This window comes from Bos indicus x Bos taurus, chromosome 2 (genome assembly GCF_003369695.1).
Source record: "Bos indicus x Bos taurus breed Angus x Brahman F1 hybrid chromosome 2, Bos_hybrid_MaternalHap_v2.0, whole genome shotgun sequence".
Lineage (NCBI taxonomy): Eukaryota > Metazoa > Chordata > Mammalia > Artiodactyla > Bovidae > Bos > Bos indicus x Bos taurus.
Window position 1 is genome coordinate 111,981,898 of NC_040077.1, and position 22,080 is coordinate 112,003,977.

Here is a 22,080-nt window from a genome sequence, read left to right on the forward strand (position 1 = left end):
ACAGCAAGACTCAGTCCATCTGACAAATAATTGTAAACAACAAACTGGTGAAGAGTTGAATGTGAGGTTTTAATGTACAAGGAGAGGAATAGAGCTAATAGGTTTAAAAAAAAAAGTAGTTTTTGATAACTACTGTTCTTACAAACTATTCTTATTTAGAATACAAACTATTCTTATTTAGATAAGGGTACCCAAAATCTCTAGAAAATTAATAAAACAAACAAAAAAAAGGTAAACTTAGAATTGTGATGAGTTTTCCAAAAACACAACAGACAAAGAAAAAATCCACAAAAACTTGCTTTGAAAAACAAGCGTTCTAGCCTATCATCAAAAATGAAACAGCCACTGTTCACCGAGTAATTTCCTTCTGCTCTTGCTACCAAACCCCTCCCTACCTTTGCTGGGAAGCCTCAGCCCTGGCCTGAGGAACCCTATCTGAAATTAGAGACAGGATTTCTCTGTGATAGTGGTTCCCCGGAACTGATGCTTTTGAACTGTGATGTTGGAGAAAACTCTTCAGAGTCCCTTGAATTGAAAGATCAAACCAGTCAATCCTAAAGGAAATCAGTCCTGAATATTCATTGGAAGGACTGATGCTGAAGCTAAAGTTCCAATACTTTGGCCATCTGATGCGAAGAACTGACTCCTTAGAAAAGACCCTGATGCTGGGAAAGATGGAAGGCAGGAGAAGGGAACGACAGAGGATGAGATGGTTGGATGGCATCACCGACTCAATGGACATGAGTTTGGGTGAACTCCGGGAGTTATTGATGGACAGGGAGGCCTGGCGTGCTACAGTCCATGGGGTCGAGAAGAGTCAGACATGACTGAGCGACTGAACTGTGTGTGCTATGCTAAGTCACTCAGTTGCATCCGACTCTTTGCAACCCCACTGACTGTAGCCTGCCAGGCTCTTCTATCCTCAGAATTCTTCAGTCAAGAATACTGGAGTAGGTTGCTATGCCCTCCTCCAGGGGATCTTTTCCACCCAGGGATTGAACCCAGGTCTCTTGTTTCTCCTGCACTGGAAGGGAGATTTGGGGAGGTGCTGGGGCAGGAACAGTGACTGCCAGATTTAGGTGAGGGATGGGAAGGCCAGGGTTTTTTTTTGCTGTTTGCCTAAGTGCAAAGGTTTATTAGAAGAGACTGAGGTATTTTTAAAAGGCTGTTTCTTTTGTTGTATTTTCAAATAGCAGAGAAATGGCTTTTTCTTCTTCTTCTTCTTTTTTTACTACTCATAACACTTTATTTTTACTTTGTACAAAATACAAAAATGCAAATCCAAAGAGTACAGACCAGTAGTTGACAGGCACACTGCACAACAGCAAACCTTGTCTAGCAAGACATTAGTTTTTTAAACTTTATTTTAGTGGATACATGCATTATATAAAATAACAACAACAAAAACACACAAAGAAGCTAAAGATTTCACTATTTCTACCCCCAAAGTAATGCAAGATTACTTTCAAGACTTTGGATGAGACCCAAAAAATTTTTTAAAAGGCCAATAATATTTTTTTCATATAAAAGTAAAAGCTACCATAAAATGTCCTTTTTTTCCCCTCCCCCATCACAATGATTAAATTTTTCTGAAAAGCCACACATATAAACAAAACAAAACAAAAATCCTGAACTGGACAGTAAATACTCAAGAGGGTTGTTAACCTAGGTAACTGCTCAGTAGTTTAAAGAATCTTTTAGACATTTTGAAACCTTTCTATTCATTTCTCAGTACAGTGTTCCACCATCCTGCCCCTTACCCCACTTAAGACTTCCCAGAACAGAAATGCTGCATCATTGAGTCTCTGAACCTAAGAACTAGTTTTGAAAAAGAAAGTCATGTACAAAAATATTTAACAGAACTAGGAAAGATGTAGGAAAGGAGTCTTTTCTTCATAGCAAAGTAGTCTTTGCTTTGCATGGTTCCTTCCGTATATTCTTCAGGGTTTGTTTATCTGCCCCATGAATAAGACAGCACCTAGAGAATTAAAAGGAAACAATACATAACTCTAGTCCTTCAGATAAGATGGAAGATATATCTAAGGGGAGGTTTCTGGGCTGTCTTTAACCCCACTGCTCTTAAGCAATGCTATCCAATGGAACTTTTTGCAGTGATGGGAGTGGTCTGCATCTTCATTGTCCAATATGGTAGCACTGGTCACGTGTGGCTATTAAGCCTTTGAAATGTGGTTTAAGAAACTGAATTTTAAATTACATTTCAATTGTTGTTTAGTCACTAAGTCACGTCCAACTCTTTGCAACCCCATGGACTGTAGCCTGCCAGGCTCTTCTGTCCATGGGATTTTCTAGGCAAGAATACTGGAGTGGGTTGCCACTTGTTCTCCAGGGGATCTCCCTAACCCAGGGATTGACCCCAAGTCTCCTGCATTGGCAGGTAAATTCTTTACCACTGAGCCACCTGGGAAGCCCTTCATTTTAATTAAAGTTAAAAAGCTAAGTCTCACGTGTGGCTAGAGGCTCCCATTTGGACTGTTTGGCTCAGGAGCATACTAATTATAATGATTAAAGTGCAATGAGATAAAAGGATAGGAGGCAGCTTAGGTTATCGATCAAAAGCAGAATAAAAGCTAGAATATGTTAGTTTCTACTCTGTACCAACATGAAGACAACCTCTTTACAAAGACAGTCTTAATTATTCTTCATAACTGTACTAAGAGGTAGGAATTACTGTTATTCTAACTTTAAAGATGAAGCTAAAAGACAGTGCCAACTCTGAAGCCATGACTCACGGAGCTAAGACTGACTGAACTAACAATTCTCAGGTCATAACAGCAGGGTGCCCTTATAAAGGTTGAGGACATGTAGCTTCCTGAAAAATTTACCTAATTGCATTTATTTAAAATAAAAAGTCAGCAGATGTCAAAAAGCCCCAAAGGACTGCAGAGCTCTTCAGATATTTAAAAAAAAAAAAGCAAAGAGACAAAACCTAAAATCCTGTGTTTGAGAGATGCCATCACACCATGTAAAAACAGTCTGATTCTCCTTTCTCTGCAAAGGGGGCAGTTACATGACTCAAAGCGTTGGCACTTGTTGACACATGGCAGAGGGATTCAAAGCTGCACTGCTGGAGTTAACTCACAGCTACAGAACAATGGGAGAAGGCAATCACTCACCTGTAGGATTATGTCGGATGAAAAACAGAAAAGGTCTGTCTACTATAAACCAGGGAGGTGATGACCTTGCAATCAGAATTGCAGCTGCAGGAAGAAAAGGAAAACCCATTGTACACCCAGCATGAGGCCAGCAAAGGCAGCATGTAATTCAAGGCAGGACATCATTCCTGTCCCAGAGGCTGGCCATGAAACAACAGGCCCTGTGGTCACCACTGACGGCACAGCCACCATGGGCCAGGCCTTTTCCAATCTGCCTCATTTAGTTCACACAAGCCCATCTCCTTTAAAAACCATGCTTACTCCAGGTAGCGCTGTTATGAGGATGAACTGAAACATATGACAGCTCTTAGAACAATGTGTGTGTATGTGCTCAGTCACTCAGTTGTGTCTGACTCTTTGCAACCCCATGGACTGTAGCCCACCAGGCTCCTCTGTCTATGGGATTTCCCAGGCAAGAATACTGGAATGGGTTGCCATTTCCTCCTCCAGGGGATCTTCCAGACCCAGAGATTGAACCTGTGTCTCATGCACCTCCTGCATAGGCAGGTGGGTCCTTTAACAGTGTTTGCCACTTAATAAGCACCCAACGCACATTCACTGTTACTATGAACTGTGCTTCATTCATACCATCTACCTAGCTGAGGCCTGGCCCCTGGTCCTTCTGGCCTATCCAGATCCTTTCTTGGTACCAAGGACCAGCTCACTTATCCATTTTGTCTGTGCCTTCTCCCTAGAGCTCATCATCTAGACTTTCTTCATATTGGCAGTGTAGACTGCTCATCTGGGGCCTACTGCCTGACGCTGCTGTTCAGCTCATCTGGTGCGGACACTGGAAGCAAACGTATCTGCGCTTATGGTCTTAGACACGTTTCCTCTGCCCTGTTTCCCAATGGTAGTTTTGATCTAATAAGCCAGTGATAAGGCCTTGCAGAAGGGTGGATACCTGGCATAACTGCCCCATGCTTGCTGCAATGGCCCAGTATTCTTCCTCAAACCCCTGGGAAGCCTTAATAACTTGGGCTTGATGTTGTAAGGGTAACAGCTGTAGCTATGCTTAGACAAACTCAACCTAGGGTTATTACAATCAAAGCAAGAGTCAGTAAGAGATATGGACTGAACTGTATCCCTCAAAATCTGTCTGCTGAATTCCTAGCCCCAAGTGTGAGTGTATTTGCGTACAGGGTCTTTAGGGAAGTCTTTAAGTTTATTTTCAAATTTTTAAAACTTTATTTTGGCTGTGCTGGGTCTTCGTTGCTGCTCAGGTTTTTCTCTAGTTGCGGTACGCAGGCTTCTCATTGAGGTGGCTTCTATTTTGGGGGAGCACAGGCTCCAGGGCACAAGGGCTTCAGTGGGTTTGGCTCCCTAGGCTCCAGGGCACAGGCTCAGTAGTTGTGGCACACGGGCTTAGTTGCTCCATGGCATGTGGGATCTTCCTGGATCAGGGATCAAACCTGTGTCTCCTGCACTGGCAGGCAGATTCTTTACCACTGAGCCACGAGGGAAGCCCCAGGAAGGCTTTAAGTTTAAATGAGGCCGTGAAGGTAGGGCTCGAATCTAACAGGACTGGTGCCCTTACAGGAAGAGAATGAGAGGCCAGGGATGTGAACAGACAGAAAAGGCCATGGGGGGGATACAGCGAGCAGGTGGCCGTCTGCAAGCCAAGGAGCGAGGCCTCAGGAGACACCGACCCTGACAACACCTTGATACTGGACTTCTGCCTCCAGAAATGAGAGGTAAATTTCTTTTGCTTAAGCCGCCTACTCTGTGGTAGCTTGCCATGGCAGTCCTAGCAGACTAACACAGCAGGGCTGGCTTCAGGAGCATGTGACCTGGGCCGTCACAGGACCCCACACTCACAGTGGCCGTATACTTGGTCTAGTGCTTTGTGGATGTTGATTTGAAATTGTTTTTTTTTTTTTTTAAGTATTATTTACTTATTTGACTGTACTGGGTCATAGCTGTGGCATGCAGGATCTTTAGTTGTGGCGTGTGGGGTCTAGTTCCCTGAGGAGGGACTGAACCCAGGCCCCCTGCATTGGGAGCACAGTCTTAGCCACTGGACCACCAGGGAAGTCCTTGAAATTCTTAGTAAGTTTTGAACAAAAGGCTCCATGTTTTCATTTAGCACGGGGCCCTGCAACTTATGTAGGTGGTCCTGACAGTACTAATTGGCAACACTTCTCAATAACTTTGGCAAAATTTAGATGTCACTTTCTAGCTCTTTGTTTTAAATGTTATTTTAAGGAAATAAAAATTAAATGTTTATTCTAGAAAAGCAATAAAGGGTCTATTTTGAGTACAAATGGTACATTTTAATGACCAGAAATATTTGACCCAGTTACAAGTAAAGCTAAGACAGTCAGTTTATGAGTTCACAGAGTTTGGCCAGATCTATTCATCCAATTTCATATGGATAATTAGGGGGTACAAAACCAACCTAAGACTGTTCTGTTTTCTCCTTCATTGTATGAGCCATTGAGGAGAAAGCAAATGTGGAAGTTCTAATTATCGAGGAAGGCTGCGGAGCAATCCTGCCAGAATTCAACAGTTGCTTGCTAATTCTTCACTTGGTCCTAGATAGACTCAATTGGCTATTTTCCTATTAGTAGTTGCTAGTATTTTGTGTTTCAATATGAAGATGGGGCTTTACTGCCAGTAAGAAGCCACAATATGCTTGATCCATCTGAGAGTGGGGGCAGGGGTGTCAGTTAAGCACCACCCTTAGGTCAAGTCTGAGGGGTCCTGTTCTTATGAAGAAAGACGTACTAGCACACAGCCGTGCCTATTTGCTTGTAAGTCGGTCTATGCTGCTTTCACACTGCAAAGGCAGAGCTGAGAAGTGGAGAGGGAGCCTGTACAATCCACAAAATCATAAACTAGGTCCCATCCAGCTCTTGACGGAAAAGGTCTGCTGACCCCTGTCCTGGAGGAATTTCTACTGAAGTACTTTCCATAATGTAACAGACCCTGAGCTTCACGGACGCGGGTTTCCCCAAATTCACCACTGTCTCCCGAGGTCAACCCGCAATGCCTGGCTAGAAATGCGGCTCAGGACACAGTAGCTGAGTTGATGAAGGAACTGGGTGTACTTGCTCCCAGCCCCGAGACCCAGGGCTTACTTACTTGTTGCTGCTGAAGCTTTGGTTCCATCTTCACTGACTTCGATTTTTGCTTTTTGCAAGATGTGAGAAACATGAAGGTTTTCTGACCCTGTTTCCAGAAAATAAAACAGAAACAGCATTTGCTTGATATGCAGGCCACTGGGTTGGGTGAGAGAAGTAATTTTGAAGCCATGGCAAGTTTCAGTCCTTAAAAGGTGCTAGGAGAGGGTGGGATGAATTGAGACAGTAGCATGGCCACATATACATTACCATATGTAAAATAGATAGCCAGTGGGAATTTGCTGTATGACACGCGGGGAGCTCAAACCATGATAACCTAGAGGGATGGCATGGGGTTGGAGGGGGTTCCAGAGGGAGGGACATATGTATACCTATGGCTGATGCATGTTGATGGATGGCAGAAACCAAGACAATATTGTAAAGCAATTATCCTTCAATTAAAAATAAATTAAAAAAAAACCCAAAAATCAAAACAAAGAAGTGTCAGAGGAAGTGACTTCTGACAGTCCCCATGATGGAAGGGTGTAGGGTGACTGTCACTGTGGTGAATTTCAGTCTCTGCTAAGTGAACTGTGACCTCACTTCACAGCAGGGAGTCCGGGACCCCAAGCGTGTTAGTGCCTCTGTCGGTTCAACTCCCATCACTTAAGAATTTTATTAAAAAAATAAAAAGAGTGGAGCTTTAAAAAGGTAATCTAGTTTTCTGGAAGAAGCAAGCCAACAATATTACTTTTCAATTACAGAATCTCACATCCAGAAAAAACATAGCACTTACACACAGGGAACCTGTGGCCCAGAGTGTTAAGAAACTGTCCCCCAGTCACATGGCTCATTAGTGGCAGAGGAAGAGCCCTCTTTTCCTAACAAAAGTCCCTCACTTAAGGGCAGAGCAGTGACAGAGGAGGAGGAGCCAGGCTCAGAAGTGCAGCTAGGCCCCTGGGACCTTCTACTGAACACCCTTTCCTTCTCAGCAAATCTCACCATTCCAGCAACACCCACTGGGGTCAGAGTTTGAGGAGAATGCAAACAGAAGTTAATGTTGACCCTGATGGGACACAGGTCTGGTGCAAAGGGAGAAAAGTGCTTTTTGTGTTGTCTGCTTTTAAACCGTCTGCACTGGTGCTCGGCTCTAATGTGACTGATCATGAATGAGAGACGCATTTCCAGGGCCCTCGTCACCTGCACGGTTAAACAGGACGTCTCAGGAGAATTTCTGGCACCTGCTCCTCCCTCGGAACCCGTGTGAATACCCTGTCACAGGTATCTAGTATGTAAGCTACAATGCGTAATCCTGAAGGGGAAAGTGCAGGGTAAAACAGCACTTCCCCGGCTTCACTGGGATGAGGAGCCTTGTTCAAGCAAAGACGCTGACTCTAGGTCTGAGTCAGACCCACGATCGTGAATTTCAGACATGGTGATGCTAATGCAGCTGGATGAGGGAAGAGAGTTTGGTTAACACAGGATGAGAGTCTCAGAACATCCATGGAGCTGCAGTTTTACCAGGGGAGTCGCGTTAATCCCCACGACAGGTACCCAGGTGTTCACTAAAAGGCAACTGAGGTTGGTACTGAACTATTCTCTTATCACTCAGGGGGAAAAGTACAAAATAGAGCACAAATAATGTTTAAGTCTTGTCTGTGGAAGGAGCTGGCTGTGCTATCAATTAAAAAGACAAAGACCAAACATTGAGATATGACTCTAGGGAAAAAAATTACATGTAACTGGCAAATGAAGGGATATCATACCAGCTGTGTCCCAGATGGTGTGGCAAAGGCAATTAATCAGCCTCCTTTGAATTTATATTTCAGATTAATGGGATTGAGATGCCAAAATCCTATTTGCACATACTGCCACCTGCAGTTGTTTGGTGGAAGTTAAGCCATTTGAGAGCTCAAACATTCTTGATCTTGAAAATTTGAAAATACAGGGGGAAATTGTGCATTTGGAAAAAGAAGAGACTAATATCTAATTAAGAGCCAAATTTTTAGGTAATGGAAACAATACATGAAATGTTTCTTTAAATGCATGCAGTCACGTAGGTTTCCCATGAAATGTACATGGGAAATGTAAGGGATGCATGACTCATGCTGATATAAGTGATGGAGGCTCGGCAGCGTCATTCAGTGAGGCATCCAATGAAACCCTGAAGAGTTTCACAGCAACACATCCCTAATGCTGACCTTTTCTTCCTGAACAAATCAGAAACTTGGTTTATAACACACTGTTCAAGTTTAAGAGCAAATTCTAAATTGAACATACTTGTTATTTTTGCAAAATTCGCCTTTGATGGATCAAACATATCAGTGATGCCAAGGACTTTCAGCGGCTCCTTCAAATCTGTCTGTGCTACGGCTGTGAACCTAGCACAAAAGCAGAAAACAGGGGGAACATCATTATAAATGATACAAAATGATATATTCAATGCCAGTGGGAAAAAATGTTTACAAACATGTTTTTAAATGTATACTCTGAACAGTCATATCTTAAATTTTAACCCCAAGATTAAAGTTCCAGGTAAGTAGAGAACGATCCATCTCTCAAACATATATATGGCAAAACGGAACAGTAACAGCAAGTAGGGGGGTCCTCAACCTCGTGGGCAACAGGCTCCCCATTCTAGCCTGAGGAAGAGCTATGGAAGTACTTTCTCTTATGCTGAATGGGGAGATGCAGGGTTGCGATAGGAAAGAATCTCTGTATTCTCTTACAAGTTAATTGCTAAAGGGATGTTGCCTTTACGCTTAAATTATACCTACTGGCCCATCTCTGGGAACCCTGCCTCCCAGGTAATCAACACTAAGCTAACACACTTTTGTTTAGCTCATAGGAAATAGGCCAGGCCCACCTTTGAATGATTGCAGGGAGGAAGAAATTGACACATCCCCTCTGGAGACTGATGGAAACCAGGAAATGTTCAACTTTACTCCCTCCCTTTTTAGTATAAAAGAAGCCTGAATTCTAACTCAGGCAAGATGGTTCTTTGGGACACTGGTCCACCATCTTCATAGTCTGCTGGCTCTCTGAATAAAGTCGCTATTCCTTGCTCCAGCAACTCATCTCTCTCTCTCTTCCCTTTCTTTTAGAATATTTATTTGGCTGTTCCAGGTCTTAGCCGCAGCACTTGGGATCTTTGATCTTTGTTGCGGCATGTGGGATCTTTAACTGTGGAATGTGGGACCTAGTTCCCTGACCAGGGATTGAACTCAGGCCCCTTGCATTGGGAGGAAGTCTTAGCTATTGGACCACCAGGGAAGCCCCAGCAACTCATCTCTTTATTGGTCTGTTCTTGATGAGCAGTAGACTCGGTAACAGGGTCTTGACAAGTGTTCAGTATTCTACAGTCTTCCCCCGTATCCAACCACAGAACCACTATGGTTATTGGGGTTGTGGATGGTCAAAGGGAGGAGATACATTCCTGCTAGTTAAGTGTTTGCATTCTGGAAGCATTTTATCATTAAAACAGGGGTAAACATTAGGAACGATATTCCTTTGCATATGATATGGATTTGTGGGATGCTTGGACTATCTGGCATTATAGCTATACATGTGTAAATGTCAGTTATTAAATCTGTCAACAGAAGATGTGTTTACCAGATTTTATCACATCCTGTGGGAGAGCAGCAAGGGTAAGTGAGCAGACCCATCACAGATGGGCTGTAATGGTAATTTACTTACAATTATAATTTATGTACATCACCAGCCTATTCATTTATGGCAAGCACTGCCTTATGTGAAGGCTTATTTTACAACAAAAAACTCTTGGGAGGATTACTATAATACTTATTATGAATATATGCCTCTGATTGCTTATCTCAGTGATTAGAGAATTAAAAGCTATCAGAACTGGAAGGTATACATGTGTGTGTGTTCGATTGTATCCAACGGGCGACCCCATAGATGTAGCCCACCAGGTTCCTCTTGTCCATGGGATTTCTCAGGCAAGAATACTGGAGTGGGTTGCCATTTCCTATGCCAGGGGATTTTCCCGACCCAGAGATCAAACCCTCATCTCCTGCACTGGCAGGTGAATTCCTGACCACTGAGCCACCAGAGAAGCCCCCTATGAACAGTGAGATATACTATAAACCCTTGTAGTGGCACAGCAGCCTGTGGTCTGGTAGAGGGCTTAGTGACCAGGCTGTTTTCTCTGCTTCCCCATCATCATTATCCTGCCACAGAAGAGGCACAGGGATTGAAAACCAACTTCTACAAAAGCATAGCTTTGTATTCCCACCATGCAATTTCTGCAAAATAAAGTGGGGTTTCATGATGCGTCACCCTTCGGTTGTCCGGTATGTGACACAGTCACTCCCAGGGCTCGAGGGCTCCCGCTGTTTTCTCTTTTAGGGACAGGGGCTACTTACTTGGGCAGGATGACCTGCACCCGCTTGGGCACCATGGTGCTCACCCAGCTGTCTATGGTCTTGGTGCTGATGTGAGGGACAATGGCCGAGAGTGGGACGGAGCTCTCTGTTGGCAGCGCGATCAGCATGCTGATGCTTTCGCCGTGGTAGGGCAGCTCGATAAAGTTGTACCATAGGCCACTGGGGGTGCTTGTAGACCCTAAAGAAATCAGAGGCAGGTTCAGGGCACCCTTGGTGACTTCCAGAAGGGGCATGAGCGGTTGCTGATAGCCAGGGTAGTTTTTTATTTATTTCATTGTGTTGACTTTGGGGCACATACTTTTATCGTTCTCCATTTTTTATATGCCCATTTCCCAAACATGTTTATTCACCTTTTGAATCTTTCAAATCTTCGGGACCTACCATATAGTGTGTGTGTGAGTCGCCCAGTCGCATCCAACTCTTTGTGATGCCATGGACTGGAGCCCACCAGGTTCCTCTGTCCATGGGATTATCCTAGGCAAGAATACTGGACTGGGTTGCCATTTCCGTCTTCAGGGGATCTTCCTCACCCACCCAGGGATCAAATCTGCGTCTCTTACATCTCCTGCACTGGCAGGCGGGTTCTTTACTGTCTGAGCCACCAGGGAAGCCCCCACCACATACCACATAGGAGGCATCAACAAACACTTCATTTTCAAAGGATGGGCATCCATTGTCCTTTTAATAGTAAGAAGACAACTGATATTCAGGCACCATATGCGTATTTTTAAAAGATGAGAAACAGCTCATTTTCAAAATCGTGATAACATTCAGGTGAGTGTGTCAGGTGGTTGGGTCCTAACTGCTTCGCCTTTTATTTCATTTTTTGTATTATAAGATCTCTAGAAGACAAATAAATGCCCAGCCACGTTAGTCTACACAGCACTCACTGCTTTCCCCCTTCATTTTCTGTTTTTATGAAAGCTTCCAAAAACAGCTTTCTTAGAAAATAAAAGACAAGGGCAATTATTTTTTCCTTCCCTGGTAAAGAATTCTTTAGTCTAGACATGTCTAGAATGCCTTTGGCCACACTAAATCTAAGCAGAATTAAACCAGATCACAAGGCATGTAGATAGAATACAGTGCTTTGTAAGAAGTTGACCTGTATCAGATGGATGAAGGGGTGAATGTGAGCTGTCTAAGCATGATTCTTTTGGTGGAGCCTCTGTGTGTGTGAAGGAGTTATGGCAGGGGGTGTAGTAAACAGCTTCCCCTGTTTAGGGTCCACTCTGTGCCAGGCCCACACCAATTATGCCAACACATTTAGAATCTACAGCACCCCACAAAGTAGATTTAAGCAGTCTTATTTTACAGCTGTGAAAGTGAAAGTGTTAAGTCACCCAGTCATGTCCGACTTTGCAACCCCATGGACTGTAGCCAGCCAGGTTCCTCTGCCCATGGGATTCTCCCGGTAAGAATACTGGAGTGGGCTGCCATTCCCTTCTCCAGGGGATCTTCCTGACTAAGGGATCAAACGTGGGTCTCCTGCATCGCAGGTGGATTCTTTACTGTCTGAGCCACCAGGGAAGAATTTTATAGCCGGGGAGGCTACAATTAGAGACACTAACTTGTCAAGAAGGGACACGTGGCTGAGAAGTGGAGCAGAGCTCCATAATGACTCAGTACGTCTAAACCCAAAGGTACTCCTCCTTCACTCCCAGACTCCCTACTCATTCTTCATCCATTCCGGTAATTACCATGAGGGCTTTCTGATAGTTTACGGTACCCGTGCTTACTAATAAAGACCCAAGAGTGATTTAAACCAGCACTTCTCACAAAGTCATCTAGAGAACACACAGCCTGCAAGACACCTGGTAGACAAAACGAATTCCACATCCCAGGAAGCTCCGGACACTTGATCCTTCTTGCACATTCATAATACACAACAGTTCAAGAAAGGCTCTGAGAGGTCCCGAAGAAAACTGTTTAACTCTAGTTATTCCCAGGTTTCCTAAATTTATTTGATCTTAGAATCCTTTTATCCCATGTGAAGGGGCTTCCCTAGCAGCTTGGTGGTAAAGATTCTGCCTGCCAATGCAGGAGACAATTCCTGGGTTCAATTCCTGGGTCTGGAAGACTCTGGAGAATGAAATGGCTGCCCACTCCAGTATCCTTGCCTGGAGAATCCCATGGACAGAAGAGCCTGGTGGGCTATAGTCCATGGGGTCACAAAGAGCTGGACATGACTTAGTGACTACATAACAACAACAATCCCATGTGAAACATTCAAAACAAAACTAAGCAGGACAACTGAGGATCGCCCATCAGAGAGAGCACGAGTGCAGTCATGGCGGGTGTTGGGGAGAAGCCCAGGGCGGGGGTGTGGGGCCCAGAGGGGCCACGAGCATCCCAGGAAAAGAGCCTTCCACAGAGTATGCCTGAGCATCCCAATAAACCTTTACCTTAGCCATGCAATGGGACAGCTGTAAGAATTAACTACGTGAATGGAAACCCAGCATTTCTAGATTATGTGGAATTCTGAAATGTTTTCTTGAACACTTCCAACTTTAGAAGAAGACCTCGGTGATCCTGGTGAGGCTCCTTAACCTCTGTGCGCCTCCTGGTTTGGAGAACAGAGAGATCAGGAAAATAAAAAGTATGAAAAAATGTAACCAACCAGGTCCTACTGTAATAGCACAGGGAACTCTGCTCGATGTTAAGTGGCAGTCTGGAGCGGGGACTTGACGGAGAGCGGATACATGTATATGTATGGTCGAGTCCCTTTGCTGCCCACCTGAAACTATCCCAACGTTGTTAATCAGCTATACTCTAATATAAAATAAAAAGTTAAAAAGTGTGTAGCCCACAAGATCATTGTGAGGATGAATGAAGCCATATACAAGGTACTCAGCGGGGTTTCCCTGGTGGCTTAGTGGTAAAGAACTCACCTGCCGATGCAGGAGGCATGGGTTTGATCTCTGGCTTGGGAAGATCCCCTGGAGGAGGAAATGGCAACTCACTCCAGTATTCTTGCCTGGGAAAAATCCCATGGACAGAAGAGCCTGGCGGGCTATACAGTCCATGGGGTCGCAGAGTTGGACACAACTTAGTGATTAAACAAGGTTCCCAGCAGGGCCCGGCCATGGTGGGTGCCCAGTGAATGCTGGGCCCCTCTTCCTCCTCCTCTGAATGACCAAGAAGGACAAAACATTTAAGGATAAGAGAAAAGAGAAAGTGAGTTTCTCTCGTGATCTTCACTTGACTGTTTTTTGGGGATGACCTTTGCTAATCGCTGCATCTGAGACAAGGAACTTCAGTAAGCCCTTTCTCCAGATAGGGGTTGGGAGGGAGGTCCTGATGAAGGAAGAGACTTCGAACTTTGATACATAGTGAAGTGAAGTGAAAGTCGCTCAGTCCTGTCTGACTCTTTGTGAGAGAGACTGCGAACTTTGATACATAGTGAAGTGAAATGAAAGTCGCTCAGTCGTGTCCGACTCTTTGCGACCCCATGAACTATATAGTCCACGGAATTCTCCAGGCCAGAACACTGGAGTGGGTAGCTTTTCCCTTCTCCAGGCGATCTTCCCAACCCAGGGACTGGACCCAGGTCTCCCGCATTGCAGGGGAATGCTTTACCAGATGAGCCACAAGGGAAGCCCAAGAATACTGGAGTGGGTAGCCTATCCCTTCTCCAGTGGATCTTCCTGACCCAGAAATCAAACCAGGGTCTCCTGCCATTGCAGGCAGATTCTTTACCAACTGAGCTATCAGGGTATGTAAGAAACACCTTTAGCTGTGTGTGTGTGAGTGGTTCGGTCCTATCTGACTCTTTGTGACTCTATAGACTGTAGTTTGCCAGGATCCTCTGTCCATGGAATTCTCCAGGAAAGAATGAGTGGGTAGTCATTCCCTTCTCCAGGAGATCTTCCCAATGCAGGGATCGAACCTGGGTCTCCCGCATTGCAGGCAGATTCCTTACCGTATGAGCCACCAGTAATATGACAAAATGGTGAAGCTCTTAGAATACATGACACTACAGGAGGACATGACAGGCTCTCCTTGAGGAAGAACTATTCGAGCAATTCGTGAGTCACTTGGTGTCTCCTGTTCCCACCATATGCTTCTGCCTGTGGAACTGCCCAGGCACCTGGGGTGCTGGTCTCAGCTCAGGACACACGTGGACCTCACTCTCACCCAGGTTCTGTCTCAGGGCTGCCGGAGAATCCAAGATGAGATTCTGTGTCTTTCCCCTGCATCATAAAATGGTCTCAGCAGAAACTGAAAATGATGGGAAAGAGAAAAAAAACAACAACAAACCACTTCCTAATAAACCTTTTAATTCTCAAAGAAAACATTAGGTTCCTATGCTGGTAGAGCTCATTTTTGGAAACTGTGAAATCTGGGAAGTTGCTAATAAAGGACTGCTCCGTTGCATGAAATAAGGACCCGGAGGTGTTCATTAACCACTTCTAGAAGTGTTTTCTGTTCTGGTGAGAATCAGGGTCATGAAAAATGAAGTTATGAGCTGGAATGTGTTTTAGGTGGGGCGAGAGCTGCTACTTCTACCAGGGAATCCAGCCTCGAGGGGATACATCGTTAACTGATCAGTAAGGTGAATAACAGCTAATCAATTTGCATCTAGTCGCTCAAAGCTGCCTGATGTTCCATTTCTCCCTGGCCCCACTTCTCATCACAGGAGCAGATGACAAATGTCAGCTAGGAAGACTCCATAGACAGCCCCCTTCCACGCTTATCTTTGCTTGTGGAAACTGAAAGTGAAAGTGTTAGTTGCTCAGTCGTGTCCGACTCTGTGACCCCAGGGACTGTAGCCCACCAGGCTCCTTTGTCCACAGAATTCTCTAGGAAATAATCCTGGAGTGGGTAGCCATCCAAGGGATCTTCCTGATCCAGGTATCAAACCCAGGTCTCCTGCGCGGCAGGCAGATTCTTTATCGTCTGAGCCACCGGGGTGAAAAAACACTTTTCCTCTCTGTCCACCCAATCATGGAAGTACCGCTTTCATAGCATGGTTTTACAGAGGGCAAAGGTTAAAGACACAATTATCTGGAGTCAGAGGACCTGGATTCAAACCCTGGCTCCAACACACTAGCTCTGGGACTTGGGCAAGTTCCTGAACTCCAAGTCTCAGTTTCTCTATCTGTAAAATGGGATGATAGTACCCACCTTACACAGCTGTTGTGAAAATTAAATGAGATAACTCGTGCCTGGAGCTCAGCCCAGGGGCTGCACACAGCAAAAAGCCTTCATCTATGGGTATGAGCAGCTTTGTAAGATACTTTACTTCCTGAGTGCCAGAACTGATCCATCAGGAGAAACCACACCTGCTTCAGTGGGGCACAGCTCCTGGGTGGAATGAACCAGGCGAGGAAGCGGCATCTAGGGATTTTGTGTCAAAGCAGGGAGCCTGTTGCCATCCCAGACCTCTTTCTGCCCCAGACCCTCCATCCTTTAACATCTGGGAAGCAGACTGAGTGTTCTCCAGTGAGGAAAATTCCTGGAGTATATAGAGATGTGAATGGAGCAGCCCCATTCATTCTAAAGAGAAGGGAAAAGGTGAAAGAGGGAAAAATCAGTTTTTTCTTTTAGATGAATGAAAGTGAAAATGTTAGTTGCTTGGTGTGTCTGACTCTTTGTGACCCCCATGGACTGTAGCCCACCAGGCTCCTCTGTCCATGGGATTCTCCAGGCAAGAATACTGGAGCAGGTTGCCAGTTCCTTCTCTAGGGCATCTTTCCAATCCAGGGATCAAACCCGCATCTCCTGTATTCCCTACATTGCAGGCGGATTCTTTACTGCTGAGCCACTAGAGAAGCCCTCTTAGATGAATGGCGATCCAGAAAATCTTTTAATGAACAGGCAAAGAATCAAACCTTGAAAATACAGAGAAGATATAGAACTTTCTGTAGGTGGTGCTTTGCGGATGGTCTGGTTTTTCTGGAAAGCCCTGTAAAGTACTCTGATTCCTACTTTAAGTCCTATAATGGAGGAGATAACCACGGTTCTTAAGTGTTAAGAGCCCTTCTCAGCCTGTAAAAAAGGAGAGAGAATATTTTAAATATTCAGTATCAAGAAATCCTTGTAGATGAAAGTCCCTCTAATTACTTCTACTACAAGCAGCTTTGTGGATTTCGGAGTTCTTAAGGAACTGTTCAGGCTATTCTTAAGTAGAAATCGAAATACATATTTGAGAAAAAGAAGCACACGATCCACTGTACATGGTAGTCTACAATCGGGCTGCAATGGAAAGGGAGTCTGCGGAGAGTTGATGGAGAAGGAGATGTGGTTTGAGCAACTGGGTTGAGTACTGGTGCCATTTGTTGGGCAAAGGAACACTGCGGGGAGAAGCAGATGGTGAGGGCAATAGCGTGTCTACCTGCGGGATGAGAACTTGGTAGACAACCAAGCGGACATGTCATCTGGACACACAGGTACAAGCCATAAGCTCCGAGGAGAGTGGAAGCTGGAAACATACTGGGTATTCACAGAACACACGTGCACATATTCATATGCATGTATGTCTGGATTCTTCTGTGGTCTTTTTCAAAATAAGTGAGTCTCTTAAGTCTAAATTCATAGCAATAAAAATAAAAAACTTGTTAACAACTTTGACTCAGCAATTCATATCCAAGGAAATTGCCTTTATTGAATTATTAATTTATTCATTTGGCCATGCTGCATGGTTTGTGGGATCTTATTTCCTTGACCAGGAATCAAACCCGGGGCCCCGGCAGTGGAAGCGCAGCATCCTAACCACTGAACCACCAGGGAATTCCCAAGGAAATTATCTCTAGCAGTTCCAACACAAACATCTAAAGATTCATGTACAAGAATGCTCATTCTAGTGCTGTCACAGAAAAAAGTAAATGGCTATCCAGAGGATACTATGATATGCGGAATGCTATGTAGCTGATAAAAGGATCAAGCAGATCCAAAGAAATGACATAAAGTTTTCCAAGGGAGATTGTCTAATAAAAAAGGTTACTGAATAGAAATTATAGTGTAATCCCATGTATGCAAAAAGTTGCACAGACGTTTTATATACCCACAGAAAAGGTCTCAAATGATACACCAAACACTTAATAGGAGTTTTTATACTAGAAAGGGGATTATTTTTTTTCTACCTTACATACTGTTACGTTTGAAGATTTTGTAATGAATGTGAAATATACTTCCACTAATTTTAAAGCTTTTTCTTAATGGAAAAATTTCTGCCCTCAAAGTACTTACAGTTTATGGAACTTAAGTCAGAAGGGTTTTCCCCTCTTATTTCCATCCTCTCCCTTACTGTTTTATTAAGTGAATCCTCTCAGAGACCTTGACATCTCGGGTGAAAAGTCAGGAAGGCTGATAAATGGGTAAATGGAACAGCAATGTTGCAGCAAAGTGACCAAGGATGGCTCAGCTTGGCTGAGGCCTACGAGAAGCTGGGCAGCAGGCACCAGAGGCCATGTGAGTGACCAACTGCCAGGACCGCCTGCCTCCCAGCCCTGGCTGGTCATGTGGTCAGACAGTGATGAGACAGGCAGGAAATGGGTGACCCGCTGGGCAGTCTGCTGTCATGAAAACAAATGCCTGCCTGCGGCCACCATGGACTATTGGGCTTTCTTCACAAGACAAACTGGCCCCCTCTTTCCATGAAAAGCTGCCTTGCCGGCCCAATGGGGAAACCTGGGAACAGACAATGCCATGGAAGGCCCTGGGTTCCAATCCCAGGTAAAGAAAGTGGGGCAGGAAGGACGGCCCCGGGCCACTTGCAGTGTTGACTTGGGAGGGAACAGGACCGTCAGGACTTTCATGGTCTGCTCTGAATTCAGCACAGGTGAGTCAGGGTCCAACGGCTAACAGGCAGGACACCAAACAGGGCAATTAAATTCATGGAGGGACCATTTAGGAAGCAAGGGGAGAACACAGAGGAGTCATAGAATGGTACCCTGGACCACAAACCTGAGCACCATTACCAGCCCTAGGCGGGGAGGGCTGAGGGGAGGGGGTGTTGGCCCAGAGACAAAGGGCCCTTGGGCAGGTCCTGACAGCGGGAGACCTTGCCTGGAGGGATGAGGCGGCCCGGTGATGCAGGGAGAGCCCTGGAGTGCCAATGCCTGACCCTGCCCTCCCCCTTTACTCCACCACCTGCTGGTTCACCCCATCAGCCAACCAACAGGAAGCCCAGGGGCAAGGAAACCCACTGATGCGGCCTCCTGGGGGCTCAGAAGGGAATGAAGGAACGAGAACATGAATCAGAGAAGGCGGGGAAGAGATTCCCCACACCGTGGACCGTAAGAATGTATTTGTCTCGCTTTCTGTAAAGCACACACATATTCTTAGATAAATTAGTTCTTAATTGAGAAGCCACCTGGAGATGTAACTCCCTCCCAGGAAACATCCTATATGTTCAAGAAATTCCTACGAATACAAACATTACATTTTGCTCTTCATGGGAATGTCTACAGAAGCCTTGCATTTGAATCTTTCCTGACTTATTCGTTATTTTTCAGCAATAGAAATATACAGTGAGGCCCTCTCCAATTTGGTTTATTAGAATGTATAAATACTGATCTAAAACAAAATAGCTTTTCTTCGGATAGGAGCTAGAGGCAATTCTAGTTTTCCAAAAGATGTCTTCCTAGGAAACGTAACCTGCAAGTGATTTATAGACAAAATGAGCCTTCTATTTTTTTTTTTTTTTTGCCTTCTATTTTTAAAATTTTATTTATTTGCTTTTTTTTTTTTGGCCATGCTGCGTGGCTTGTGGGATTTTAGTTCTCTGACCAAGGACTGAACCCATGAGAGTGTGGAGAGAGTGGTTAGGACTCTGGACTGCCAGGGAATTCCCAAGAGATTTTTATTCTCCTCAGTTTCTTTGCATGACACCTTTCTGTAGGACTTTTAAATACATATTATCTTTAAAAAAATGTACTGAGTGGGCGACAAAATACCACCTGGAAGCTTAATAGATGACAAGAGGAAGAAAAGTGACTGCTTATTGCGTCCCTCCCGTGAGTCATTCCTTACTCTAAAGAATTAGGCAGCTAGAGACATGAAGAGAAGTGCCTGATCTAATACACACTGTATATGCAAACGCAGTGCTTGGGACCCACACATCCACATACAGATTGGAGACATGAAGGTTAACTTACAAATGAAAAGGTAGTTTAACTGGACCACAAGTATTTCAATGAAAGCAGGTTTATCAAATAATCACCAGCCTTAGTTCTCTGTGGTAATGAGGCAGAAATAGGTCATTCCCCACCCCCACCCCCCCGGCTATAAAACTGACATATGCTCATTTAAAAAATTTTCAAACTCAAAGCAAAAATAATCATTTGAAATACTACCACTTAACATCTTATTGAACATCCTCCAAGACATGACTGTGTGAATATATAGAAAGTATTTTACATAAACGAGATGAAACAGCATCTGCTGTTCTGTAACTTGTTTTCTGAAATCAACCACATATTATATAACTTTCTACTTACATAAATCTAATTGTCATGTGTGTTCCACTACATGTACGTGTATAGCTTCTAGTTGTTTGCCAGTGTGTGATTATCTTCAGATTATAAATTCCTTGGTGTGAAACTGTTGGCGCACAGCTTCTAGGAAGTCAGTCAGACCACAGTCCCCCCAGCCCCACAGCACTCAAGGGCGCCCATGTGCCCGCACACCAGAGTCATGACTGGGCTGGCCTTGTCAACTTTTGCAATTTTTGCTAATCTGATCAGTGGAAAAGAAATCTAATTTTTACTTTCATTTTTAATTTGGTAATGTAAGATTGCTAATGATGAGTTGACAACACATTCATACGTTTACTGTCCATTTATACTTCTTGGGTCCTAAATTGCCCTTTTATCCTTAAATTTCAACCTAAAAGGGATGCATGTGTTACATACTAATACATGTTGCTGTTTAGTCGCTAAGTGGTGTCCCACACTTTCATGACCCCACGGACTGTAGCCCACCAGGCTCCTCTGTCTATGGGATTTCCAGGCAAGAATACTGGAGGGGGTTGCCATTTCCTTCTCCAGGGTATCTTCCCAACCCAGGAATCAAACCCACGTCTCCTGCAGTGGCAGGCAGATTCTTTACCACTGAGCCATCAGGAAAGCCCACAGTAATACATAACCTTTGTAAATAATGCCAAGACTTACCATGAGCTTTTAAAAAATCCTGCCCTCCCCTCCCCTGTGCTTTTTAAAAACTGAGAAGGCAGACTGCCCCTGAACTTAGTGACAGCACTCAAGGGCCTTTCCATGGCTGGCACATTCTACAACACAGCCTCACCCAGGGTGAACTTACCGCAGCGGAACACAGAGAGCTGGGCCAGCATGGGCACTTGGTAGGATTTCCCGTCAGCTGCCACAAATGTGCGCTTCTTGGTGTTCTCAGGCAGAAACCGTGATCTCCACAAACCCTTAAAATACACTGCGTTGACCAGGACTAGTCTGGTGAGGACGCCGTTGAGAAGATCTGGGGACAGCAGACTGTCGATCATACCTGTGCAGGCAGAGAACAGACATGGAGGACACTTGGGACCGGCCATCCATTAGCGGGCAAAGGCAGCTGAGGGGTCAGGGGGAATGAAAAAATCTAACAAGTTTTAAGATTCAAAGATTTTTAAAAGACCTTCCACAATATCCTCTTGTCCTTCTAATTGTTTTCCTCACTAAAAATTAAAAGCTGAAAAAAAAATTAAAAATCAGTGAACTAGAAAAGACTTCAGAGACCCTCTATTTAGAGTCACCAAACTTTTCTTCAAGAAATTCTTTTAAAGTTGTAGGATATAAGAGCAACATACTAAAAATCTCTGTTTCTGTACACTCAGAATGACCAATTAAAAAATAAAATGAGAACAAATCCACTTATAATAGCATAAAAAATAATCAAAGGAATATATCTGATAAAAGCACAAGACAAGAACACTGAACCAGAGATCAAATTGCCAACATCCGCTGAATCATAGAAAAAGCAAGAGAGTTCTAGAAAAACATCTATTTCTGCTTTATTGACTATGCCAAAGCCTTTGACTGTGTGGATCACAATAAACTGTGGAAAATTCTGAAAGAGATGGGAATACCAGACCACCTGATCTGCCTCTTGAGAAATTTGTATGCAGGTCAAGAAGCAACAGTTAGAACTGGACATGGAACAACAGACTGGTTCCAAATAGGAAAAGGAGTACGTCAAGGCTGTACATTGTCACCCTGTTTATTTAACTTATATGCAAAGCACATCATGAGAAACGCTGGACTGGAAGAAACACAAACTGGAATCAAGATTGCCAGGAGAAATATCAATAACCTCAGATATGCAGATGACACCACCCTTATGGCAGAAAGTGAAGAGGAACTAAAAAGCCTCTTGATAAAAGTGAAAGTGGAGAGTGAAAAAGTTGGCTTAAAGCTCAACATTCAGAAAACAAAGATCATGGCATCTGGTCCCACCACTTCATGGGAAATAGATGGGGAAACAGTGGAA

General features: G+C 44.3%; 1 protein-coding gene across 1 annotated transcript in view; it reads right to left on the reverse strand.

The window, feature by feature from the left end:
• Positions 1–1,346: 1,346 nt before the first annotated feature.
• SERPINE2 (serpin family E member 2) overlaps positions 1,347–22,080 on the reverse strand; it is a 70,286-nt gene continuing 49,552 nt past the window's right edge. Inside the window, exons 4-9 of the mRNA XM_027514776.1 lie at positions 20,902–21,099; positions 10,621–10,819; positions 8,516–8,616; positions 6,258–6,344; positions 3,135–3,218; positions 1,347–1,978 (exon numbers count right to left, since the gene is read on the reverse strand). Of these exons, the coding sequence (XP_027370577.1) occupies positions 1,941–1,978; positions 3,135–3,218; positions 6,258–6,344; positions 8,516–8,616; positions 10,621–10,819; positions 20,902–21,099 (707 nt within the window). The 3' untranslated portion in view covers positions 1,347–1,940. The remainder of the gene's footprint in view (positions 1,979–3,134; positions 3,219–6,257; positions 6,345–8,515; positions 8,617–10,620; positions 10,820–20,901; positions 21,100–22,080) is intronic.